This window comes from Myiozetetes cayanensis, unplaced genomic scaffold (genome assembly GCF_022539395.1).
Source record: "Myiozetetes cayanensis isolate MyiCay16 unplaced genomic scaffold, myiCay2020 scf7, whole genome shotgun sequence".
NCBI classification, from domain to species: domain Eukaryota; kingdom Metazoa; phylum Chordata; class Aves; order Passeriformes; family Tyrannidae; genus Myiozetetes; species Myiozetetes cayanensis.
In genome coordinates, this window is record NW_026087964.1 from 30,004,055 (window position 1) to 30,030,870 (window position 26,816).

At 39.1% G+C, this 26,816-nt stretch overlaps 1 protein-coding gene across 1 annotated transcript; it reads right to left on the reverse strand.

Moving 5' to 3' along the window:
* On the reverse strand, positions 1 to 26,551 carry TRAPPC11 (trafficking protein particle complex subunit 11). Its single transcript, XM_050338627.1, has 29 exons — positions 26,210 to 26,551; positions 25,184 to 25,353; positions 24,718 to 24,788; positions 23,708 to 23,822; positions 19,513 to 19,612; positions 18,696 to 18,769; positions 18,387 to 18,483; positions 17,488 to 17,621; positions 16,994 to 17,141; positions 16,431 to 16,524; positions 15,013 to 15,092; positions 14,841 to 14,919; positions 14,695 to 14,749; positions 13,590 to 13,735; positions 12,449 to 12,510; positions 12,213 to 12,345; positions 11,499 to 11,629; positions 10,828 to 10,983; positions 10,091 to 10,278; positions 9,289 to 9,437; positions 7,658 to 7,779; positions 6,896 to 7,015; positions 6,473 to 6,538; positions 6,214 to 6,370; positions 4,517 to 4,625; positions 3,947 to 4,038; positions 2,925 to 3,058; positions 2,368 to 2,535; positions 1 to 983 (listed from the first exon to the last, which is right to left on the reverse strand). The coding sequence occupies exons 1-29, from the start codon at positions 26,414 to 26,416 to the stop codon at positions 939 to 941; spliced, it is 3,402 nt and encodes a 1,133-aa protein (XP_050194584.1). The 5' UTR covers positions 26,417 to 26,551; the 3' UTR covers positions 1 to 938.
* Between the last annotated feature and the right edge of the window lie 265 nt (positions 26,552 to 26,816).

Here is a 26,816-nt window from a genome sequence, read left to right on the forward strand (position 1 = left end):
CTCTGTCATAAGCTGTTTATTAGAACTTCACTTTGACAATAAATAAGGTATTTCCCAAGCAATCAAAGTGTAATTATTTAGAAAGTTAAACAACGCAAGTTTTCACAATGCAACTTTTTATATATACATAATTTACTGTATTTTCAACACCAGTTCATCAGGAGCTGTACAACAGTAGGATGTCTGGTTTTTAAATTCACACAGCAGGGAGACTACAAAGACACATCTTTCATCTGGAAGCTGTGTGTGTAAAAATAATCGCAAACCATATCGGCTTCAGGTTGGATAGCCCAACGGTTAAGAACAAATCCCTCTGTCCATTAGACCAGCTGCTGAATTCCAATTCTGATGTATGGCTTACCCAGGAGAAATAGTGGCTTTTTAGAGATACAGTTTTAAGGGATGAGTAAGTTGCTCAATTCCAACAGTATGATGTAAACATTTGTAGTTCACGGTGCTACTGCACAGCCTGTTCTGCTCTCAAGATTAGTGGCACAGGGCAAACTTCTGTAAAGAATGATCATTTTAATTGTTTTATATCTCTAACAGTAAGTACAAACTTTGCACTTAAACGTACTGTTAACCATGAAAACATCTTTCAGTTTTGGTCACATGAATTAGCATTTCTTCACTTAAATACTCAAGACATTTAATATGCCTCAATAATGCTTTTAAGGGCTTGACATTCAAAATTAACTTCAAAAGAATATTCCTGTTAAATAAAGCACCAAAATTTCCCCATATGTTTATTCCTTAAAGAAAGTCTGTGAAATACTAGCCTTTTTTTTTTTTTTTTACACATTAGTTCTGCTAAGAGTTATAATTTTAAAATAAAATTTAATTCTTATGGTTTGATCAAAGCCATGTTTCCAAAGTAAGCTTTACATATTCTGTGCAACATCCCATTTTCTTTAAGTGCAGAGGTACAGGTCTCAGAGTTATGCAGCTGCAATCGAATTATCATCTGCTTGACGACCTTGAGGCTTTAAGAAAATAAAGACAGAGAATTAAAAAAACCTAACCCACCCAAACTACCCCCTCCACAAAAAAACCCAAAAAACCCAAAACATAAACAAACAACAACAACCAGAAAAGGCTAAGGCTACCAGCAAACTAGTGCAATACACTGTGTTATCAATGTAGCTGTGGTACACAACTGTAGCATTAAGCTTATCCTTACTTCTAAACATTTCAAATAGCAGCACAAACACAGAGGACATCCCGCTGAAATTTCAGTTTGGCCCCGTGAGTACTTGGTAAAGGCCTTAGCTCCTTAACTGCCCTGTTAAATGCCTTCTCCATACACATCTGTACAGCTTAGCACAGGGCCCAGCTGATCAGAGTTCTGAGCTTTACTGCAGTACAGAAAGCTGAAAATTATCAACGCCTAAAATGGGAATGAGAGTGACAGTTTCTTGGAGGAATTTTAAGCAACATCACTAGAGATGGGAGAGAGCAAGGAGGAAGTTTTAAAGAAGAAAAGGCATCCTTACAATAAGGTTTTCTGAGGTCTTGACAACTTCAAAGCAAAATCAAAAAATTCTGAAGCCTGAGAGTCCACAGGAGTGTTCTGAACACCACACTTTTGAGGGTAAATGCCTTTTCTATTTACTTAGGTGGACCCCTTGACAACCAATCTGGAAGAGCTACTGATGGGCAGCATATGCAAAAAGTAAGTTCTGCCTATCTGTTTTGGTTAAAACAAAATTGAAAGAATGCCAGGCCTGTTTCCTAGAAACATGATTAAAGATGTCTGGACAAGTCCATCTCAAATCATACAAACTCTTCAGTCTCCTTCATTGTTAAGAGTCTGAATAAAAAGTGAACCAAATATTCTGGAGACAGCAGCAGTGGAATGAAGAACCATTGTTTTAGGCAACTGGATTTAAATGATTCTTAAAAAGTCAAAAGACAACCATGATCTATTTTTCATGGCATGCCTGAACTGTCTTCAGAGTTGTATCACTTACGAAAAAATCTAGACTGAATGATTCAATGACAGAATGCGTTTTTAGAAGTTATTTAGGGAGGTGTGGGATGCTGCAGTGTCTCTGAACCTAGTCATATGGGTTGCTCAAACATTTAACAGAGCAAGAAATGGAACAAAACAACAGGGACAGGACAAGCACATTCAGCTCATTCACCTGGTGGTGACTGAATATGTATTGCACTGAAACAGATTTCCTCAAGATTTTGGTTGACAACATCAGGGCACAACACAAGATTTTTCAAAGCAAGTAATTCTGTTACAAGGTGGCTGTTTTAGTCTGCCTAGAAACAGCCTGAACAGAGCTCGAATGGTTGTCCCCAAAACCTGAGGAGCCCCAAGGAGAGCCTTTAAACACAAGTCACTTCCCACAGCCTTACCTTTACAAAAATGTGTGTCGGGATGAATCGTCTGAGCAACTGATTAGTGAAGTTTGGGAATCGTATCAAGTTAACGTGAAGAGAAGGTAACTGCTGATATCCAGCCATCAGAGGATAGAAGTTATATAACATTTCCTGCTGCGTGCCAGGAAGGATTCTTAATCGGATCTTAAAAAAAAAAAAAAGAAAAAAAAGCCACAAACATGGGTGTTCTGCATCCAAAAGCAGTCCCCTGGTTACTGTCTACTTATGCAATCGTTACTTTCTGATGCTGGACAGAATGCAAATAATTGCCTATTTTAATTTAAACTATTGCTTCTATACTGAAACTCCACATTACCCATAAACAACATGACTAACAGCTCCTAGTCAGGCTTCCATTCAGCCTTTTTTCAAAGGGAGTCTGCATCCCTGTATTCTTCCAGACAGAATTTACCGTACTTAAAGCACCTAAAAAACAATGAGTTTGTCCTCTCTGCACATCAGCTGAAGTCTAATCAATTTATTCTTCACTACCAGATAAGCCAGCAGGATCAGTAGATGTGACAGTTTTGTACCTGTTTAAGGCCAGAGAACATGAAGGCATCACTGGGTTCCACGGACACCTCCACATCCTGGACTAGGTTGGTTTTATTTCGCAGGTGATACCTGACAGGTAAGGATTCTCGGACTCGACCGAATGATGGCAGATCTTTGGAAAGAAAGTAAGGAATCTCAAATACCAAGTGCATTTCGAGTTCCATTAAAAAAAAAAGTCTATCGCAAAAAGCAATGAAAAGTTTGAAGAAAAGATACAATAACTAGGCATCTAAAGCATTTCTGGCAAGTTTTTTTAGAAACAGGTTAAAGAACAGAACACAACTTCATTACAATTTTCCAGTAACACTTCTTCAACATCTAGTTACAAACCTCCTAACTGCTAACGCTGCCCAAGAATAGTAACTAGGAAGTCACTTTGGCTGCTGCTGGGTATTTTCAGCTTACCAAAAATCTAATCAGATACTGTCAGGAAGCTTCTTTAAAATATAACACGATCGGATGGTGGAAGAACCTCAGTAAAAATGAAGCCAAAGCAAGGAAAGCATCAGAATTATGTGTGTTCAGCGAGCATTTCAGTCCCCCTCTGTTCTTGTGCAGGTGAAATGCTAGAAGACAAACAGTTCACCTGCCCACAAGTTTCTTCAACTCTCTAGGCTGTTTCTTTCCTGGGATGCAGCCAAGGTATGTGTGGATAGAACAACTGTTGCCATAGGCATCTAGAGAAACCTACTGGGAAGGCAGCATCAGCATAGGTAAGTCCAGCCTCTGTGCTGCCATGTAATACAGGTCAATCCATTGGCAGCTTTTAGGAGGAAACATTCATGTAACTAGCTTCCTGCTCTTCCCTTCTAGGGGGAAAAGAAGGGTAAGGCTTGAGGCATCACCTAAGTGATGATATGGTTTATTTCACTAGCCCCACAATATCCAGCACCAGTTTTCTGCCTTTTGCTACAGTCAATGCAAGCTCTGGGTCCTGTAAAAAATTTTGGCAGTCCTAAAAGTTTTAAGTGGGACATATATGTTGCCAAATTAACATTACCTGCATTAACATGGAGGGGAATGCTCTCTACAATCACATGTGGTAGAGTGATGACTGTGCTAACAACAGGTACACTTTCCACAGGTGAACTTCTGCAGGAAAAAGTCAAATGCAGACCATGCTGAATATTATATAGCATAAAGTATCAAGTAAGTACACCAAAAGAACATCATTATGTGACTAAATTAATATTTTAGTAGCTTCAAATAAATTAGGAGTTTCAGTGGTGGAAAGAAAAAACAGAAATACACAAGTATTTCATGACTGGAGAAGACAAGGAGTAGGTGGTGACAAAATAGCTTTGTAATTGATCTAAGATCTTCCATGAAACTTTCTTCTTTGTAATGCTAAAACCATAATCCTATATTTATTTCTTACATAAAATATGGATTTATCAAAGGTCTAACTAACTAAGCAGTAATTAGTAAGGTCCAAAACTTTTTTTTTTTTTGCTCTTTTGCTCTTCCCACCACCCCCCCTTTTCCACCTTGCAAAAACCAACAACTCACTATCATCCCTAAGAACAAATTAGCTTATTTCCTCTCCCCATCAGGGCCAAGAGATGCTTACCTCCTCCAGGAAATTACATAACACCCAGTTGGCACTCCAGTAGTGTTAGTAACTGGAGGACAGCGAAGGCAGAAGCACTCACTGGCACTCTCACCTGTCTGTAAAACAACTATCAGCAAGATTTTGTTTAAAATCAAAGCATAATTTTTGCAGAAGCCACCAAATCTAAAACTCCAGTATGACAGGAGCATTCAGCCAGAAAGGCCTTTGAAGTGCTCTGTAAACTATACTTACATAATGTATAAATTCAATAGATTGCAAAGGATTTCAACACATGAGAGAGTGACATAAGCAAGCATATGACAGTTTACTTTCTGATCAGCATTATGAGGTCTTTTATGTACACACAGAATGAGTCATTTGAAATTTAGAGTTCATAAACACACACAAAAAGCAAAATAACGCCAATTCAAGTTCTACGCTTCTCCTACAGCAAATTCCAAGATATCAGCATAGGATGTCTCTGATGCTTGGCTGATGAACATGGATACATCCCCTCTCCCACCCAAATGGATGAGAGGTGGGGAGCAGAAGGAACACAAGAAAACTCAAAGCCAGTAGATTTTTCTTTCTTTTTTTTTTTTTTCCCCAATCAAATGAACTAAAAAAAAAAGTACCTTTTCATTTAGAGAGTGATTTTTAAAAAGTACTAACAAAATAGGTTTTAGTCTTTCAAAATTAATCATTAATCTTTCAAAAAAACTCAAAAACCAACCAAGAGATGGACAGCTATGGTTGGTGCCTGTGGGGTTCATATGTCCTGGCACTTTGCTCTTTAGAAGCAACCAATCAAGCCATGAAGCACAAGGTGCCAGAGCTGAAGATGAAATATCATAGTTTGAAGAGTAAAGGACGTGGGAAATAATTGCTTTTTGCCAGGCTACCCTCAAATATACAGAGGAACTAGAGTATTGCAAGTCCTTTATTGCATGGGTGGACAGTTGCCCCACAATCAGGCAGCCACCCAGACTACCTCACTTGATCTGAAGTTTTGACAGAATATTTTCACATCTCTGACCCTGCAAATGCAAAGAATGTTTTGTTGGAAGATTTTGGATTGGCTCTATTGTTAAGTAATCCATTTATTTAACTTTAACATACTGCAGTTTTAATGGGTAAAAGCTGCAAGATATTTTTTTTTAAATGTAAGTAATTTAAATGTAAGTAATTTACCGTAAGTCAGTAAATTGTGGAAATATTAAAAAAAAAAAAAGATGCTTACTACTAATTGTTCTTTATAATCTACCCTTTTAGCTTCACGTTTTTCAGTTTTGTGACTGCAATCATGAACATTGATCACTGGTCTTTGGATGTTGCCTCTATCACGTGGTAAAGTGTTCACATTCCAGAAAGTATACATAGCCCATAAAAACTGGAAACACTGAATATCTTTTCATATGGATATCTAAGAATTTGCATTTCAGTAGTACTTTCAAGTGCTTTCCCTTACATCTGTTGTATTTAGAATTTTGTTTACTATCCATCATTCAAGTCTATATACTTGATCTAGTGAAGCAGAACTACATTTTGAAGCATACTGCTGTTCAAGTTGCGTTCTGGCAAGCAACCAGAGTATTAAGTAGCTTTCTTTTATTCACAGTTTGATAAACAAACATTTAAAATGTCCCCTTTTATTACTCCCAATTTATGCAAAAAGTATCCTCTTGATAGAGAGCATACTCTTAAGAAAAACTTACCATTCTCCACATAAGATTCCAGTTGATCTACCGGGGTCATGGAAGCTGACAGCTGTAGCTGGCTAGTTACAATAGTGAGAGGCCAAGGAGAGGCACTCAGGATGTCCGTCATCAGTAAAAATGGTATATCTGCAAATACTTTGTCCAAGTGCTCCAACTGTCAAAGACAGACACAAGCTCTGACTATTTCTGACCAAACAGGGTGCAACTACCCAAAGTGGTGTGATTCCAAAACATCAACAACTTTTCAAACACGTACCTTTGTGGAAACAAATTTGACAGCAACATCAAAGGGAAATACTGTGTCTATAGTTACGGTTTCATCCTGTAGAGGTAACAAAAGGGGTAGAAAGAAGAGTTTCAGACCTGGCTGTTAATGACAAAGATTACTAATGCAAAATTACTTTTAATCATCATTTTAACCAAGTTCTCCCCAGAGAAAAATATATCTTTAAAGATATTTTAAGAATAAATACAGAAAACTTCTGCTTATAGTTATGGAATGGCTCACCCTAGAAAGGGCTACCATTATGCTGATTTATATGCTGATTATATCAAATGCTGATTTAGCATTTTTTCTATCTACAAGAAAGTTTCTAAGACACTTGAAATTACAGCTTTTAGAATATTTCTTGCATTTCATGAATGTATCTCCAGCAAATGGTGCATCTTTAGAACCTACCCGGTGACACTTGCACAGGATTTCTTTCCCCTCGACAACAGTGTTGATTAAGTAAGAAATGTAAAACAGAAACATTCTGGCACCAACAGTTCCACAACGAATGTATATTGGTTTTTCCAGCTGCAAAATAAAGGAGACTCTGTGAGTCAAGCCATACCTAAATTACATTAATTAGGCCTAGAGCTGTTCAAAATGTATTAATCTTCTTACTTGGTCCAAGAGGGCAATAGTAGAATGGGTATTATTTTGACCATAAGAAATCTCCTTCGATCTTTATTATGCAGTGAGTTTTAATCAGAGCAGCACAGCTCCAGCTGCTTTGCTACTGATGCTCATCTGTTACTTAACAGTCAAGGAAAGAAGCATAACTGTGTAATATGTGATATATCCCACTTCTAATTTACTGGTCACAGCTTCAGTTTGGTGCAAACTCTGTGTATTTGATCCTTTACCACGCTGAATCACACTTGCTGACTATTGCCTACTGTCCATTAGGCAGTGCATTTAATTAACAGTTGAGATTAGACTCATTTCTTATCTCCCTGATGTATCATCAATCCCAGAACACACCTTATTCCTAAATTTAGTCCAAAAGGGAATCTAGTTAAAGGAATACTAAACTACACATAAACAGTAGGTATAAGTATTTAATTTATCAGTTCATACATCTGAAAGTAAACTTCAGTCCTTCTACAAGAGTTTATTAGTTGGTTCCTATTTTCTTAAGTGTGATACAGAAGTATTCAAGTTTTAAGCCTTCACCTTTTCCCCTGGTTGCAAGTCTCCTACAGGGATATCAGGAAGCAGTGCAGGAAAAGAGTCATCACATGCATCTGTTCCATGAAGAGTCACCTGAGTTTTCTGAGTCAGGTTAGCATCTTGCCCTAGGATTAAAAACTGTCTTCATATCCACACAGGCTTACATCACTAAAGCATGAAAACAATAACTAAAAATAATACAATATTAATCTCAAAAAAGCAATGCATAAGGAATTAACATTGTTCATTTAGTTGAGGGAATCTTTCAAGAGTACCAGCAGAGGCTAGATTTGACACCACCTTAAGTTTTTTAACTTGAAGGGTTCACATCCCCGCAAGTTTGTTTCAGCTATTTAGGCCAGGGAAAAAGTACCTCAAAAATCAGAAATCATACCCCACCATATATGTAACACAACATGATTATGTGATCCAAGTTTTCTTGATACTCTATAATTACTCTATAAGTAAAAATGAAATTTCACTGTTCTGTGATTCTTTTGGTTTCAAGAGCATGATTTAATGATTTCACGTATTTTTAAAAGTGTTCTTCCAAATTGGTATTGACAATACATAAAAACAAATGTATAGATGTTAAATGACACCATTCTTTGGTCAGAGCTTATCTAGAATAATGGCACTACTGCAATTATGTGGGATAATTTTCAAAGCAAAACAAGCCACATCTTGCCAGAGTTGCAACTGTGGAAAATACATCACCTTCCCTATAAATGAAACGTCACATTTCAATTGTTCTTTTAATGCAACCACCAAGCCCACAATGACCTTGCATATCACATGTTAAAGGGAAAAAACCAAGAAAAACAAAGACCATCTATTAAACGCTGCTTCAGGAGCCAAGCCCAAACATCCAATTAAACAAGTTCTGAGAACACTCCACTGACTTTAATGAACCATACAACTGCATAGGATATGTGGTTCTGTTTCAGAATACACAGAACACATGGCATCCTATATGCTAGTGGCTCAAAAATATTTTTGCCTTTTAGGATAATTGCTACTAACAGGAGTACCGAGAGTAACATTTGGACTTGACACATTGAAAACTATCAGCAATATCTACATACAGCTAACTAGGGCTTACACATACAGTATTCGCATTTTGAACTTTTCATTCAAAGAAATATTGCCTCGGTTCTCCATTGTTCCCCAGATTTGAAGCTGTTTAAAACCAAATCACATAGCCCAGAGCAGGGGAAAAAAAGCACAGAGTGGGTGTAGGACAAAACTCACAAGGAAAACATTTATCTAGTGTTGCCTAATGCTTTCATTTCAGCAAGAAAAAGATATCTCTTTGGGGAAAAGAAAAAGTTGTGAGCAAATTAAATAAAAAGCTAGAAAGGAATACAAAAGCTTCCATGTTTTCTTTCAAGCTGGTAAAACCTTATGTTCTGAAAATACCCATATAAACACCACAGACAAGCCATGGTTAAAATAATCATAACTGAGTGAGTCTGTTAGCTCTGTTACCACTGGTATTTCATCATTCCCAACTTTTATTTTGCTTTGGCTCTTAATTACTGCCAGAAAGCCATTTACCATATTTCCCTGCATTGCATCAAGAACAAGGAGTCAATTATGAGACTGCTGGATTAAAAGAAAATAACCACAAATACCTGGCTTTAAACCTGCTGTAAGCTTAACATCTTTGGCCACTGTTTCCTCATGTGACTGGACTGTCACAATCAAACAATACATTTCATTAGTCAGGGCAGGAGGTTCATGACGGAGCTGAACAGAAATGTTCGGGACTCTAGAAATGATCCTTTAAGAGAAGAGGCTCAGTTATTGTATGTTGCTTAAATAACACATTTTAAGTCTAGTTTAAAGGAGACTAAACCAGCCTAATGTTTAAGAGAGTTCTGGCAACTGGTGGCCTATTAAATTAAGAGATGTGAGACTCCTGAAAAGCAACATGATGCAAAAAAACCCAATAAAAACACTTTGGAACACCAGTAATAAGCATTAATGGTCAAAAAAGAAAAAAGCACTCACACCAACTGCAATCAAATTAAGTTATTTATATTACTAGTAAGAGCTTTTTTTTAGGGATATATAATGCATTTTTTAAGGGATTCTTTGTGTGATGGCTTTCATAAGAGAGCAATAACACCTCCCAGTTGGCATAAAAATTTAGGAAAAATCTGCCTAGCAAAGTTAGGTGAAGGGGAGAATTAAAGTGTTCTCGGTAGACTCAGAGATCATTGAAAGCTTCTTCTGTGCTCCCAGCTATCTGGAGCCTCAAGAATCCTGAAGAATTGGATAGTATCTACCTTATTCCCAGCTAAGCAAAGACATATTAAAAAGCTTGCATTGAAGAAGTCCAAACAGGTCTTTTATATCTTCTTAAACAGCGTGATCAGGACTTCACAGGAGACTCACAGTTATTTATATATATATTCTCAAGTTTTTACTCACATAGTGTTTGCCTGAATAGTCAAACTGTCCCAGTGCACTTCATTGTCTGGAAGCTTAGGTCTTCTCTTGAAAGAACGTGCTGCCTGCAATGCCTCCTGAGAGGAGGCAGCATCTCCCCCTCCTCCTCGCCAGTTCAGAATCACACATCGGCCAGATTCACTTCCCAGGATCAAATCCACAGAAGTGATCTGATAGACACAAATTTAAACATGTATTGGTAACTTCATCCTCTGATTGCCTACTGTAAGAATATAGTTTTTCAACATATATTGGCACAATAAGCACATGTATCATCAAAAAGCTTCTGGAAGATTTGCAGACTGAGCACCTCACCACCCCAGGATTTCACTTAATGAAACAGTGGTGGGAAAAGTATCCCTGCTCATGTGTGTGCAGTGTAGTAGGCTGCAATTTCCTACCCCCCATAGTGCTACACCACCTCTCATGTTCTGTTTTTGTTTGGTTTTTTTTTAAATGTATTGCACATATCTAAAAAAAAAACAAAACCAAAAACAAACAACTTAAAACACCCCAAAATCTTGGAGCAATACTTAAGGTTTTGTAATTTTTGTTTTGTTTTGGCATTGTCAAGAGTTTTACTCTCGGTTTCGATACTCAGTTTCAAGAATTCAAACATTTGGAGCAGCAGTGACTTAACTGGTGCCAGATCAGAGGCACACTGTAGTCTGAGTTCATCGCATGTAACAGTAAGAGAGCTGCAACACAAGTTGACAAACCTCAATCTTCTTTCCTACATCTTCAGTTTTTGCAACAAATTTGAAGGAGAACTTTCTCGTTTTGCCAGGCACTAAGCACATTGTTCCTTGTGATGACTGTTCTAGAATATCGCTTTTTTGATAGGCTTCTTCTACTACACAGTACTGGTTGTAATCCTACAGCGAGGGAGAGGGGAAAAAAGGCGATAAATTCAGACTGAAGACACCTCTAGAGAGTAATGGCACTATGGCAAATATTAAGGCTCTGTGTAACTCAATCAAACTATATGGGTTCTTCCTACTTTTCACATTATCAAAGTTAGACTTAGCAAGTAATTACAGTGCAATTCTTTGACGCAAGATATCCATTATATTAATGCAACTTCATGCATTACAAGAACTAAGACACCAAAATGATCCTTCTGAAACTACAGAGAGCTTCACAGAAAATGAAAAGATATGATAGATGAACTAATCAAACTGCATTTTGGAACTTTATCCCAGTATCAATATACTTGTCAAAAGTGATAGAAAATGGAAAAGAAATCACGACAGCATCTTTCAGCTTAAGTATTAACATAATTTTTGCAAAAAAGCTTTTAATCTTTTATGTTAAAAACCACTAATAGATATTATTCCATTCTTATTATAAGCTTCCATCACTAGCTCAGAGATATGAAGAACATAGTTACCTGATTATTGAAACTGATGCAAAGCTTAGAAAACCTGATAGGATGAGGACAATCAGCTCTCAAGTATACATCAAACTGTACAGGAACATCAACATGAAAACTAGGAGCAAGAAATTTTGCTTTGCACTGGACTGGAATTAAAAAAAAAAAGAAACAAGAAGTAGGTGTTAAATATGAACTACAACATTAAATTCCAGAAGCACACTCTTGAAATAATTGTGGAAAGGATTTTTCTGTGTATACTCCTACAACTTTGATTTTTAAGTGGGACAAATTTGGCTCCTAACACTGTCACAGAAAGCCACTTTGGCCAAAACCTTTGCAGAGGAGAAGAGACGCAGATGCCCAGCAGAAAATAGATAGTCCTGTATGCTTGCATGAAATTTGTTTGTAACAGTCACTCATTCCCCCTTTGTATGGGGAGTATTACTTTGCACACATTTTGCCCTCTTTCCTCAGAATCCTGCTTCAAAGCACACCAGAGTGGCAGAAGTCTTCCAAAAAGCAGAAATTCTTCTTTAGTAATTCATATCAGGGCTAACAGATCACTAAATTCTCTCATTATTTCTCATCCTGCTGATTTAGACAAACATAGCAATGCTGGAACGTTTTTTCTCACTTTAAGATACACTTCATATTATTTTTTTCCAATTAGTTATTTTCAAGATATAACTACATCAAAATTTATAGTTTGGCATTAATTTGCTTACTTACCAAATGGTATAAAATCTTGGACTTCTATTGTAAAAATATTACTGCCTGCCAAGGAAACACGGTCAGCCCACAGTTTTTGTGATGCTTTCACAGCAGCAGCGTCACAATCAGGTTCAGGATCAGGGCTTTCATTCTAAACACAGGTAAAAGATTACAAACAACAGCAAAAGAAGGCTACCAGACACTGACCACTCTTAGAATTATCTGAAAGGGTAAATAGGAGTTCTGCCACTTACCATTAGAACTTTTATCAGATTCTTTTCTATTCGAGATTTCTGATCTTCTTTAAGAGTAGATGCTAATAAACAGAACAAAACAAAGGTTACAAGACAGAAGCAAGTGTTCCTACTTTTTTTTTTTTTTTAACTTAAAAAGAAACCTTTCTTTTAGATTGCATCTTTCAAATAACACATTCTGGGGAAAAAATTCTAACACGCATCTACCAGTAATGAAGGATTCATTCACTTTTCAGAACTTTTCCTATTTTAAATGTTTCCTCTTACTTTCACTGGAACCACATAAAGTCTTTTTGGTTAGACAAGTATTTTGTAATTTGTTGGAGCAAAATCCCAGAAGAATAATGCTTATGCCTTCCTGGTTTTTACATTTAAAAACAGAAGAAAGCATAGAAAAGGCAAAGAGGCAAGTTCAGGTAATAGTAGAAAAAACAACTACAGAAGGTAACAGAAAGAAAAAAGGACTATTTAAAATACACATTCTTCTCTCGAAGAAAGGTGGGTTTGCATTGTTTGCTATTCTTGAATACAAAGCAGAGTGGCCTGGCTAGCTAAAAGGAGATGCAAACACATTTTAGCCACACCTATCCTAAAAGTAGTATTAGCAGTTTAGGGCCCAAAAGGATTATTTCTGCGACGTCAAGTAAGAGACATTACACGGACCAGAGTGCATTGTTACTCTGCAGCCACCCTGTGTCACATTTTTTTCTTAAAACATACCACATGCATATTTCATCAGCAGAGTAGTTCTAGTGAAAGGTCTAAGAGGAGCATATTTGGGATTTTAAAGTCCCAAAAAATCATGTTAGCTTTGTTACTAGGAAAAATGTTTTTCCCATCCCAAAGCTCAGGAAGTTCCTGTTACATTATTTCAACTGTCTCAAACAAAGCTCTGTGCCTCAGATATCCCTGACACAGTCTATATGAATGCAATGAATTTTATAACAGAAGAGCAAGAAAACTCAAATTCCAGCATACCACAGAAGGTAGTAGAAATTCAGCACAGGTACACAGCTATTTTGTAGTCAAATGATGTGAAGTACTGTAAGCACTGTATCTGATAGTGATTTGTCATACTTCAAAATACGTGTACTTGAATTTTTCTGTATAGGCTGAGTGGATTTCTTAAAAGAATACCTACCTCTACCCAGTAGCTCTAAAGAGTATGTTATATAATCTTTTAGCTGGGCCATCAGATATGAACATTTGAGTGCTGTCGTCAGTATGGAAGTGAGAAGGGTCCACCATCCTTCGCTGCGATACTCACACATGACATAATCCAACAGCCTGCAACACAGTGAAATTGAGAGAAAACAAATTATACTCACCAACAGTTTTTAGAAGCTTGCCTTTGTTTGGTATCATTAATACAAAATTCATCTTCACTAATACAAATGTTGAAGTCAAGTCTACTGTTTATATGTGGCAATGATTTATTGAAAACAGCATGAAAAAGAACAAGAAGAAAACTCACCCATCTTCACATAAATAACTAGCAAAACAGCAACTGGACAGAAGTGTCTTAGTCCAGTATTGCATTAAAAATATGCCTTACTGTTGAATATGCAGAGTAAGTATTAAGAAAAACAACTGAAAGCCCTGCAGTAAAGTCCCCTTCCAAAATGAAGAGTTGTAACGTTCCTTAAGCCAAGAAGCTTTCTTTCCTACCCCTCCTATCCCCTGCTCCCTTGAAGGGTTTTGAAGATCTACAACACATGCATCAATCTTTATGAAGCAAAACCACACACCTTAATAGGTTCCTAATACTGGCCAATGTTTGTTATTACTAGGAAACCAGAAAAGAGATTTTTTTTAAACTCTGCTCAACTGTTTAAGACAAGAATTTCTGCCTACTTCAGAAAAATCTACCTAACAAAAGAAAAGTGCTTCTTCATAGAACAATCAAGCTTGATAAAAATTGTTCTGCTTATCCAAGCCTATCGTCTCCTCCCTTTAAATTCCAGTCAATTACTAACAACAGTAAATATTTGTCTGTCTTCAAACAAGAGACAGACTCCCACAAGAGCTCAGAGCAAGAAGTTTTTCTGCTCTAATAACTGACTCATCGTATCTGTTTTGCTTTCTTTAATAAAAGTGGAGTTTGTAGACTCAACAGCTTGTGCCTCGATGAGATCCAGGCACAAGGAGCATCTTATTCAAGCTGCCAACATTATTTCACAGCAATATGACATGGGGTCTTGGCAAGAATATAGCATGTACAAGAAGCAATCATAAATGATACTCACTTCAAAGCCTTGGCATAATCTTTAGCATAGTAATATTCTTCTCCCATTTGAACCACTGATTAAGAAAAAAAAAAAAAAGTTCCAGATCAATATTGAAAGCCTTTGCAAAATATATTTAAAAAACACATCTGACTATCTATACTCACTCAAATGACTTTTCATTCTTGGACATTTGTATTTCTTGAACTGCGCGACAGCGTTACTCAACAGAGTGATTATTAGCTCCTATCAGACAAAACCATTACTGATATCATTATATATGCAAAAATTAGCATTGTGCTAAAAACAGATTTTTTTTTTCTGTAGAATAAAACTTACCGAGTGAAGGACGTTTTTCTCTTTTAACTGTAAAGATAAAATCCCCATCTTCTCCTTTTCAGGATCAGAAAGATCAAAGCCTGCATAAGACAATGAAAAAAATCTATGAAACTGGAATTCTGTTCAGACTCAAAGGGAACTATTTATGCTGTGAGCAATATGCAATGCAAGCTTCGACTCAAACAGTCGCACATTCTTTTACCTCACAGACAGTTATATCTCTCTAGAAGGGAAATTCTAGAAAATAAGTATCTTTCCCCTTGTTTAAAAGAAGTTATCTGAAGCTACCTAAAATTAGCAAGTTACAGTAAATCCACCTAGTCTTTATACTGCACCTATTAACATTTAAAGTGTGTATGTTAAGGCAAATTTGTAGCCTTTTTCCAATCTGATCTCAAATAAGGATACAAGCTTATGTTTCTGTAGCACAGAGCTTGCCATCACATGAAATGCATAGGGTTTTAAAAGACTATAAACCCTTGCTGGAACAAAAACCCCACAACTTTAGTATATTAACAAGTAAGGTTTCTCTTAATCTTAAACCGTTTAACCTCAGAAGTAGATTCTAAATAATTTTAAAACAGTAGGACTGCAAGATAAAAGAGGTTAGACAGTACTGTATTTACAGTAAATGGAATAAAGTCTTAAAGAGAGCATAGTGATAAAGCAGTAAAGCCCAAGGTATATGCAGAGAATACAGGAGATCAAATAGAAAGGGAGAAGGGAAGTAAAACCACAGACAACGATGAAGATCTCAGAACTGCATGTATACTCATATACAGCTCAAAGCTGTTACATTGCAGAGTCAGAAATTCTGAGAAAAACATCCTCCTTAACAAGAAAATCACAAATTCCTTTCTTAGACAAAAATCTAGTCGTTGCATACTCTCAATCCATTTCAAAATCCAAAAAACTTTTTCAGAGAAAAAAAAACGTAAGTCCTGAGCTCCTGTCTGCAGTTGACAAGACACAGTATGGATGGCAGGATGAACTTATAACAATCACTTTCACAGACATCATTACTTTTGCTGTATCCAGTTCTCCAACTTCTCTTCCCAGGATCACGTTTCACTGCAGTCGGGATTCCTGCAGCGCAGTGATTACAAGTAGCTTGGGCAGCAACAGAAACAAAGCAGCAGCAGAGCTTCAATACGGCCTATGCAACTTTGCTGAAGGCCTGATCCTGCATAAACCTGAGGTTCCTTTTCCTGATGGTTATAGAGGTCAAGCACACTTCCTGTGCTGCCAACTGACACCTGTTCAAGTCGTACAACCAACTGACAAGAGAGTGAGGTCTCAGCCCTGCATCTATCTCGGTGGAAAAGGGATTACATGCTGATGACCACTAAGTTAGCTGGCAGGATCACCAGCTAAAAAAGTTTGTCCAAACTCCATGGATACAAGACACAGAAACATACTCAATATTCCTTGTCGCCATGGTCTTTGCCCATAGAAGTCAAGTACTCCAGTTTGCGTTTCCAGAGGATCCGGATTGGGATACATCACAGAGGACTGTAAATTCAGCAAATACAGTAATGAAAAAGGGTTCATGTTTCATTTTCTGCCAGGTAAGCATCAGAAAAATCCTAAAACAATATCCTCCCCCATGTACTAATACTAATGCTCTTGTTTCTTGGCTTCCCATAAGTCAACAGATACAGTGCACATATAGAAAAATATACTGGAAAAACAAACCAGTAAGTTTTCAAGTATCCAGAGATGTAGAAAGTATATTTTAAAAAAAAATTAGGAACATGCCAGAATTATTTGTAATAAAATAAATACTAATACATTTTCTCTGGAGTAACTTCTCCCATACAAAACAAATACATGTAACGTTGGTAAGCATCAGAACACAGACATCCCTTCTCTGGATTTCATTTATGCACATTAAAGATTGTTCCACTTCCATTTAAGATTACAATATTAGCTAATTTACCATCTGGTTACTTGCAAAGCATTTTCTCCCCTCCCAACTTACATCATGGTTACAAAGCATACTTGCTAGTTGTTTCCGTTCCTGGGCATAGTAGGCTGCCTGCTGGTAATAGAAACCTGGATTCTGAGTTTGAATTGCTGTCAGTCCCAGCTTAATCGCTTCGTCAAACAAGTCACCAAAAGCCTGAAACCTGTTAAAAAAAAATTTGTAACCAATATTATGTACAGAATAGCAATTTGAACCCAAAGGTACCCTAGAGTTATAAAAGTTCTGGTTAGTGTTAAGGCAGATTACATTTCTCTAAACGTTTGCATCTAAATTCTATGGCTGCATTTGTGTCATACTCTGTTCATTCAAAGAGAAAACTGGTCAATAATCAGTGCAAAACAGAACAACAGGGTACAGTTTATATGTTCAAATGTATCTTTATCTTAGATAAATTACTCAAAATTTGTATCTTGTCTAGACAAGTAAAACAGTGAACTTCATAAGGTTATATAAAACTAAGCCAGAAACACTACTAAGCAAAAACATACTGTTTAGACATCCAAGCAGCATGCTCAAAAGCCAGTTCTGCACTTCCTATTTTTTTCTTGCATAGGTCAATATGCTTCCTGAACTGTGCAATTGCATCCAGCGGAGTATTATGCTGAAAACAAAGGCGACAGATCTAGAAAACATCAAAATAAGAGGAAAAACCACCGTGTTAGGCTGCTGAGAATTAGCACTCAAAACCACCCCAAACTAATTTTACATATTTCTGGAGAGCAAAAATTGCATAAAAAACACAGGGAGAAAACTAGATGTAAACCATAATGCACTACACCTAAAACCATATGGTCTTCTATTTCATCTAATGCTACTTTTCTTCCCCTTCTCCCCAGGACAGCAATGGAAGAGTGCATAACTCACTGCCAAACGTAACACAGAACTGCAGAGCCACTACAAATATCATTATCTTTGAAGATTGCAGTGTGCAAATGGAATTTGATAGAATCCAACTCCAGGATTGTTGTAAATGGTGGGATAGTTTTGTTTTACCTAAAACCCTCTAAAACACAACAGAAATATGGTCTGATTCTTAAGTAGTTGCTTTCTTCCTCCTAACAATCAGTAAGTGAACTATATTGGCCTAAGTTTTTCAAGCAGCCCTTGTGTTCATTCTCCCTGCACAGAGGGAGAGTTAAAGTGTCCAGTCTTTCAGATAACTGCATATCAAATGAACTCAAATCCTACAAAATAATGCCAAACTTCAGCTAAGGATCTTTCTTTCATATGGAATTCAGAAGTCTCTGCAAGTCTGAGTGTAACTGGTATTCCACTCTCTCTAATCCATCTCTGTAAAAGCAATATCAAATCAACTTTTTACACATTAAAGATGCATTGAGTTCCTTTTTAAGTAAAGGCTGTCAAAGATTAGAAGTACAGTTGTTACCTTGTAATTTATAAATCCTGCCATGGTCTTGATTTCCAGCATGTTTGTTTCATGAGCCCTCAATTCATGCACAAGATTATATGCAGTTCTGTAATTCCTAAGCACGAATACTTTAATTAGAGTTAAATCATACAAGATAATAAAATTTAAGACCAGGATTCCCAACAGCAAAAAATAGTCTTTCAATCAGAGTGTTATTCCCAGTGAAGGACTTGCCCCTTACATGTGTGTTTAAATAATTTTGCGTTCAGGAAAATATTTATCACAGTCTATGGCTTAGAGGGCCAGGGAAAAGTACATGAGTCTTACTTGAGAGCATTCTGTGTATCCTGTTTCAGCTCACTGAAGAACGCTATTTTGAACTGGTGTCTAACAAATAAAAGCTGCAAAACACAAACAGTTCACATCATTCACAAACATTCCAACATACCTGTTACCTACAAAGCAGATACAGGTGGTAACTTCAGAAATTTACATCATATAGAACTAGACTTGAAAAACTGACTATGTAGCTGTTTCCCAATAGTTCTCTCTGCCACCATGACGCAGCAGGGATCTTTCAACAGATTCAATCTATCCAAAGCCTTTTACCCCAGAACAAGGGAGAGGCTTTGTAACACCCCAAAGTCTCTACAACAGAGCTGATTGTGGTTTGAAACTCATCACTTAGATTCCAGATTTCAAGAGAGGGAAGCTGGTAATCTCAACAGAACATCGTGTGTCTGAGTGGATTTGAAAAGCAAAAGTTAAAAAGCCAAATCAAGTGCAACTTTGAGTACAAAATGTCTAAGGAAAGCACATCCCACAACTTGTTAAGATATTACACTTAAATAGGTTAAGCCAATAGAGATAATTAAGAAGTTTTTCTTTTTTTAATCTGAGAGCTTGATTTTTGGGCTGCAGCTCTTCTAAGGCAGATGTGAGGAAGACAAATGTAAGAACAAAACCAATCAAAATAAAAGCTCAAATTGCAGAAAATAAAACCTAATTTACTTTCTGTACTGAGAGAGGATATCTCAAGTTGGAAGGGGGCAATAAAAACATTTAAGCAATAAACAACCCTTATTTTCATGTTTTAACATGCAATATAATTTTTCACAGTGCTTCAAAGACAGGGTAAAATTACCTGATGAGTGGTTTTGTTCAAGAACTCCTTGTGAGATTTAACTCTTCGTATTTCTGTGTAGTAGTAAGTCTGTGCATGCTCATAGAAAGCATTTTCCAACCTGCAACAAAGTTGCTCAAAAGTTTCACAAAGTTTCTCCCACATACAAAGAAATTTTGAAGTTCTTCCAAATAAGTTACTTTTAGTCCTGCTTATTTCAGTGTTGGCAAAGTAGCTGGAGGTATTACTAAACTCTTCTTTAAGTTACAACACAGATAAGAGTCTGCAGAAAAAACCCTTCACATACGGATAGCAAGAAGTAGAACAAGCAAGTTTGAGAGCTTTATATACTGACTTCTCATACAACAGTTTCTGGTATTTAATTTAAGAAAGTCCAAGGGTAAGCTGTTCTGATTTTGCAAGGCAATAGAAAGTGGAGAGATGCCCCTAAATAAAAGCAAGCAAACCTTGCTGAGGCTCCCAGAAAATGTCTGAACAAGTCAAGATCTTATTTGCTGGACTGAGAGGGGAGAAGTGGAAAGGAAAAAATACCAGTAAACAAAATTATGAGGGCACAGACTAGGTTTCATTATTCTGTCTAAATGTCAACAGCTACCTGGTAATTGGCAGAGGTAACAGTGGGATTTGTGTTTGCAAGATAAATAGCCCAAGGCAAGTTACAGGTGAAGAAAAGAAAGACAAAGAACACCAAATGCAGTATGAGGCTGAGGATGATCTAAAAACCATATGCTGTACGATTAGCCTAAAAATCAACTAGAACAAGACTAGAATCCAGGAGAGGAATACTTGCAATAGCACTGAAACATGCAGGAACTAAAGGCTGAAGTACCAGTTCTGTGATTTGGCCAAGAAGGGATCACTGCAGACCTCGACTAAGGCAGATCACAACTTGTGTTCTGCCTGCCATGCAGCTGAGAGAATGGGGAAGAAAACAGTGGGACAGACCACTAGACAGCAATTGTTAACTATGAATTCAGTCACAACGGGGAGACAAGACAAATAAAGTTAACCTAGTATACTTGTTCTAGTATTATACTGCAGCCATATAAGAGAACATTAGCCAGTCTGAGGGTAAAAAAAAAAAAAACGGAATCTTTTATTACTGTGAAATCTCAATTAAAAATATCAAAATTAAAGGATTTATACCAAACCTTCTGACATGATTATATGCACAAACAGTTGTTGGGGTTTTTTTGTCTATCAACTTGGAGACTGTTGCAAATCTCATAATAAATCTCAAAATGCAACTAGATGCAGTTTGCAAAGGTTTACACTAGTTAACACACAGTAAACATTCCCACTTTAGCACTGAGTAAAATATGAAAAGCTAGAAGTAATGGTTACCCTGTTTTGATGAATTCCAGTGGCAGTTTGTGAGCAGTGTGGATATACTACCAGCATTAATTTATGTTGAGAATTAGACCGTTTATATATAAATACAAAGGTGAGAGAAGAATTAGCCTCTCAGACCATGACTCCTTCTGTCCCTGAGCATATATTAGAAAATTAAAACTAATTTTACTAAGCCATAATTTGTCTTAGTTTGAGCCTTTCCTTTTAGATCTACACAAGTCTGTCTACCTTTCCCTAATCTGTTTTTGAAAAGTCTTCCTAATTTATTTGATGTCGTGTTCCCTGTAAATATTAAAACAGAACGCACAAGAAATTTATAAAATGACAAAGACATAATATTTGCAAACAGATAGATGCCACTTAGCATTAACAGAAAGAGAGAGCTGCACAGCCAGGAAGGGGGGTAGAGGAGAAACAAACACCTGCCAAGAGTTAAACTTAACAACAACACATTTGTAGGGAAAATCATTTAGAACCAGCAGGGCCAAAACCACTGCAGAAGTAGAAAAGTCCACTTTGCCTCTATCTCTCTTGAGGAAGGGAACACCTTGGGATATTTAATAATATTTCTTTAAAAGCAACATCTCTGACTGCCATTACTGAAATTCACAAAGTGGTGTGGAATTCATCAGGCCCCAATACTGAGCCCTTGGGGAACACCACTCATGACCAGCTGCCCGTTGGATGTGGCACCATTCACCAACACTCCCTGGGTCTGGCCACCCAGCCAGTTCTTAGCCCAGTGGTGAGTGCACCTGTCCAAGAATATGGGCTTTTAGTTTCTCCAGGAGAATGCTGTGGGAGGCAGTGTCAAAGGTTTTATTGCAGTCCAGGCAGACAATACCCACAACTTCTCCCTCAACCACTAAGCAGGTCACCTGGTCACAGAAGGAGATCAGGTTGTTCAAGCAGGACCTGTCTGGCTGGGCCTGATCCCCTAGTTCTGACAGCACTCAAGATGATCTGCTCCAAAACTTTCCATAGCATCGAGGTCAGGTTGACAGGTTTGTAAGTTCCCCGGATCCTCTTTCCAGTCCCCCAGGGCACCACAGTGGGCAACGTCCAGTCAACCGGGACCTCCCTGGTTGACCAGGGCTGCTGGTAAATGACTGAAAGTGGCTCACTGAGCACTTCTGCCAGCTCCCTCAGTACCCCTGGGTGGATCTCATCTGGTCCCACAGATTTGTGCATGTCTCAGTGGTGTAGCAGGCCACTGACCATTTCCCCTTGGATTATGGGGGCTTCATTCTGCTCCCCGTCTCTGTCTTCCAATTCAGGGGGCTGGGTACCTTGAGGACAACCGGTCTCGTTATTAAAGACTGAGGCAAAGGAGGCATTAAGTACCTCTACCTTTTCCTCTTCTTTTGTTACTATGTTTTGCCCCACATGCAATAAGGGTGGAGATTCTCCTTAGCCCTCTTTTTGTTGCTAATGTATTTATAGAAACACTTTATTGGTTTTTTGTCTTGTTTTACGGCAGTGGCCAGATTAAGTTTTATTTGGGCTTTGGCCCTTCTTTTTTCCCTATATAACCTCATGAAATCCTTGTAGTCCTCTCCTGAGTTGCCTGCCCCTTCTTTCAAAGGACATAAACTCTCCTTTTTTTCCCCAGGTTCCAGTCAAAGCTCTCTGTTAGGCCAGAACAGTCTTCTTCCTCACTGTATCGTCTTTCAGTACAGGGGACAGCCTGCTGCTGCACCTTTAATATTTCCTGCTTGAAGAATGTCCAGCCTTCCTGGACTCCCTCCCAAGGGACTCTGTCAACCAGTCTCCTAAACTGAACAAACTCTGCGCCCTAGAAATCCAAAGTAGCAGGACATTGACACCCCTTCCTTACTTCTCCAAGAATCTAAAACTCTATCATTCCATGATTGCTGTGTCCAAGACAGCCTCCAACCATCACATCACCCACAAGTCCTTCTCTGTTCACAAAGAGCAGATCCAGTAGGCACTTTCCCTACTGGCTTACTGACCAGCTGTGTCAGGAAGTTCTCTTCCACACACTCTAGGAACCTCCTAGGCTCTTTCCTCTCTGCTGTGTTGTATTTCCAGCAGATATCTGGTAAGCTCAAGTCTCCTGTGAGAACAAGGGCTAATAATTATGAGGCTTCTCTCAGTTGTTTACAGAATATCTCATCTGCATCTTCATCCTGGTTTGGTGGTCTATAAGAGACTCCCAGCAGGATACCTGCCTTGTTGGCCTTCCCCCTGATTCTTTCCCATAAACATTCAACCCTATCATCACCATCATTAAGCTCTAGACAATCGAAACACTCCCAATCAAAACACTCCCTAAGATACAGGGCTACCCCACTGCCCCTCCTTCCTTGTCTTTCCCTTTTGAAGAGTTTATAGTCATCTATTGCAATACTTCACTTGTGCAAATCATCCCACCATATTTCCATGATGGCAACCAGATCATAGTTTTCCAGCTGTACAAGAGCTTCCAGCTTCCTCCTGTTTATTGCCTACGCTCTGTGCAGTGGTTTAGATGCACTTCAGCTGGGCTTTTTCGGGGGAGAAGCTCTAATTCCTACATGACCATTCTCAGGCACTTCCAGGGTTTCTAACACAGCAGTAACCCTTGTATCTTCCCTGCCACATGGATTTCCATCCCCTACTTCCAATGAGCCAGTAGAATGAAGATCCTCACTAGCACACCAGTACACTGGCATGCTTACCTGGTTTTAACCCTTTCCCCCTTTAGTCTGGTTCAAAGCCCTTTTCATGAGCTCTGCTAACTCTTCCCCCATCTGAGACAAGTGTACACCAGCTGTTGCCAGCAGGCCTGGTGTTGTGTAAACCTACCCACAATCAGCAAACAGAGGAAAACAGTGCTTACCTTATGATATAGCCAACAAGATGATCAGTGTGTGGAAGTACAAAAAGTGATTTTCCAGAAAGGTCACAAGCATTACATAAAGCCGCTGCCCTCTCTGATGCAATAACATCTTCCCCTAGAGAAGTCAAGGAAAGCACAAGTAAGTGGTATGTGGTGCTGCAATGTCAAACTAGTTCTAAAAGCTTGAAAGTCAAGTTATGAACCTTAGGTAGACCTAAAGCTCTAAAAGACATGGGAAAATCTACTAAAGTTAAACCAAGATCACATTCTTTCTTACTTCTTTCAGAATGCTTTGTGCTTCATCCAGCAGAGCACATTGCAGAAACTTCCTAGCAGTTTCTAGTAAAAAAACTACAGGTATGACATATGTTTTTCATTTCATCTCTCACAAAATTATTCTAAAAAAATATTCTATGTCTTGAGAAATACCATAGCATCCAGAAAAGGCAAACACATACAGCAGGTAGAGCGAAAACCAAAAAACAGTCTGCCAGACACTCAAAAGCATACAGCTACAGCTGAAGCAGCAGTTGAATGTAAGGTGAATGTAAGGTTAATGTAAGGTTAAAGTGTATCACATTTCACACCTCCACCTGGCTCCAAAATTTTATTGATTGAAACAGAGTTAGACTGAAAGACCTTTATAGGTAACAAATACCCTTCCTCTAAGTTCTCAGTGCTTTTACTGCTTTTCTTGATCTTAAGCAAAGTTTAAAATGCAACTTGGTTACAAAAAGGCACATCATGTGTATTACGCTAGTAAACTATCTTTGATACTGCATACCAAAAATCACTTGGATTTAAGTGGAAGAACTTAAGGAGAAAAGTATCAAATGTTTAGGGTCAACTGCTGAGTGCTTTTTATCCTTACACTTTCCTGCAGTCACACTTAATGCATGTGGATGACATTAGATGAAGAACTGCAGATAACGTGACAAACAACAGTCAGCTCAGTCCTTTGGGCCTTCTGAAAAACGACAACTCCACAACTGTGCACAGTGTTCAAGTACCTGGAGGCAACGGCGTTTTTTTCTGAATCAAAACCACAGCGACTTTCGTATTTCTCCCCTGCAAACTTTGCCTAAAAATAAAAGACAACACAGCACAGCGTCAAGGTTTCACTTCTTATTTCTGAATAATCACAACAAAAAGAGATTTCAGTCTAGATGGAAGCACTGGAAGAATGTTACATAGGAGAAATAGCCAAATACAACATTCACAGAATGCTGTGTTCCCTTTTTTGGGACAGGATAATTGTGCAGAGTTTAGCAGGCAAAATTTCAGGGGCTGTTTTTACTTAAGTTTTACAAATAAACCACTAAAAAAAGTTTTTTTATTGTCAGTTGTACATTAAAAAGCAAAGCTCAAGTTCCCCTTAATTTGTGCCTAAGAAAAGAAAAAATATATGTTTTATATTCGGCAATTCACACTTACTTTAGCTTTTAGTACATTATGAACCAAGTGAAAAAAGTCTACCTGACAATTTCAACTCGAGTAGCACACTCCAGTTGCTTTTCCTTCCATTGTGGCTCATCCCAGTCTAGTTCATAGAATACCACCACAAGTGCTGGAACCAGATTCAGGTGTTTGTTCATCCAACCAGTCTTCAGGATTCCTTTTGGAATATACCATTCATAGGATGTTCTCTGAAAATATTGAGGATATTAAAGCAAGCTACCAAATCCATTTACAAACATTTTCAGCAGGAGAAAAGGAATTGCCTCTACATTCTTGTCATTCGAGAATATGTTTGTCATGTTTCCTTTAACATTCCTTCCCTTGAGCCTTTTCTCTCTATTAGGACATATCCTTTGATACCTGGCATCAGGGCTTGATGTCTGAGATATCAGCAGCAAAGAACAACAGTATTTCAAGTAGACTGGAGGAAAGGGTCAAGTTCAGAATGTAGCATGTTTCACATACTACCATGAAACATTAGGCTCAGTTTAAAAGAGGGCTCTCAAACAGAGAGACACACCAGTTTAAACTGTTTGCCTTCACCAGTATCATGGAATTATGTAGTTTTCCGAGGCTTAAACCCATTGACATCGCTTCTTAACTTGCCGTGGCAAAGCAGAAAGTAGAGCAGAGATATTCCTTCTGCTGTGTTTTACTTAGCTAAAGGTTTCACGCTTTTTTCAGAACACACTAATTCCAAGTATCTAATTTCTCCAGAGTTAAACTTGAGGTTTCATTAAAGCTCAAATTTTACAAGATGCCTTAGCGCTGAGTCGAAGAACAGCAAGTACTTCAAAAAGTAAACCATGCTGTCTGCTTCTGGCTCGCGAACTAAGGCACCCCGGTCTCCTATGCACCCACAGCGCTCCCTCACAACACCCTTGGCTTCCCCTTTACCCTCACGGTTTCCCTGACTCGAAGCTCCAGCAGCGGGGGCAGAGGCAGCGCAGGTCCGGCCGGGCGCGGTGCTCGGCCGCCTGCAGCCCAGCCCGCAGCCCTCCCCGGGGCCGTGCCGCGGGGACAGCGGGCGGGGGCGCTCGGTACCTTCGTCCGGCACTTGGGGTACTCGTGGTCGCCGGGCAGCACTTTGAAGGAGATGGGGACGCGGTCGGCCCTGCGGTTGGCGCAGAAGGCGTCCCACACGGCGCGGTGCACGGCGTTGTACACCACGTCCAGGCCGGTGAGCGTGACGAACGCCATGGGCCGGCAGCACAGCTCCACCGGGAAGTCCCAGTGCGTCGGCGGGGTCATCCTGCGCCCGGCACGGCGGCCCGCGGGCCGGCGGGACAGCGGCGGCAGAAGGACTGCTCAGGCCGACCGCAGGGGCGCCCCGTTGTCCCGGGTCCGTCCTTCCCGGAACGCCGCTCAGCGCGGCGGGACAGAGCCGGGATAGAGCCGGGAAGCGCCAGCTGGGAGCGGCCGCGGGTCACGGGAGGCAGCGCGGGCCGGCCCCGCCCCAGGAAGCGAGCGCCGGGTGGCGTCGGAAGGGCAGCGCGAGCGGCCAATGGGCGCCTCGGCAGCACCGCCCGGGCCGGCCAGGAGTGACGTCACCGGCCGGGGAGCCAGTGAGCGGAGGGAGGAAGCGCGGGCGGGCGCGCAGCGGGCCAATGGGAGAGCAGGGGGCGGTGCCCCGGTGAGGGCGGGTCCGTGC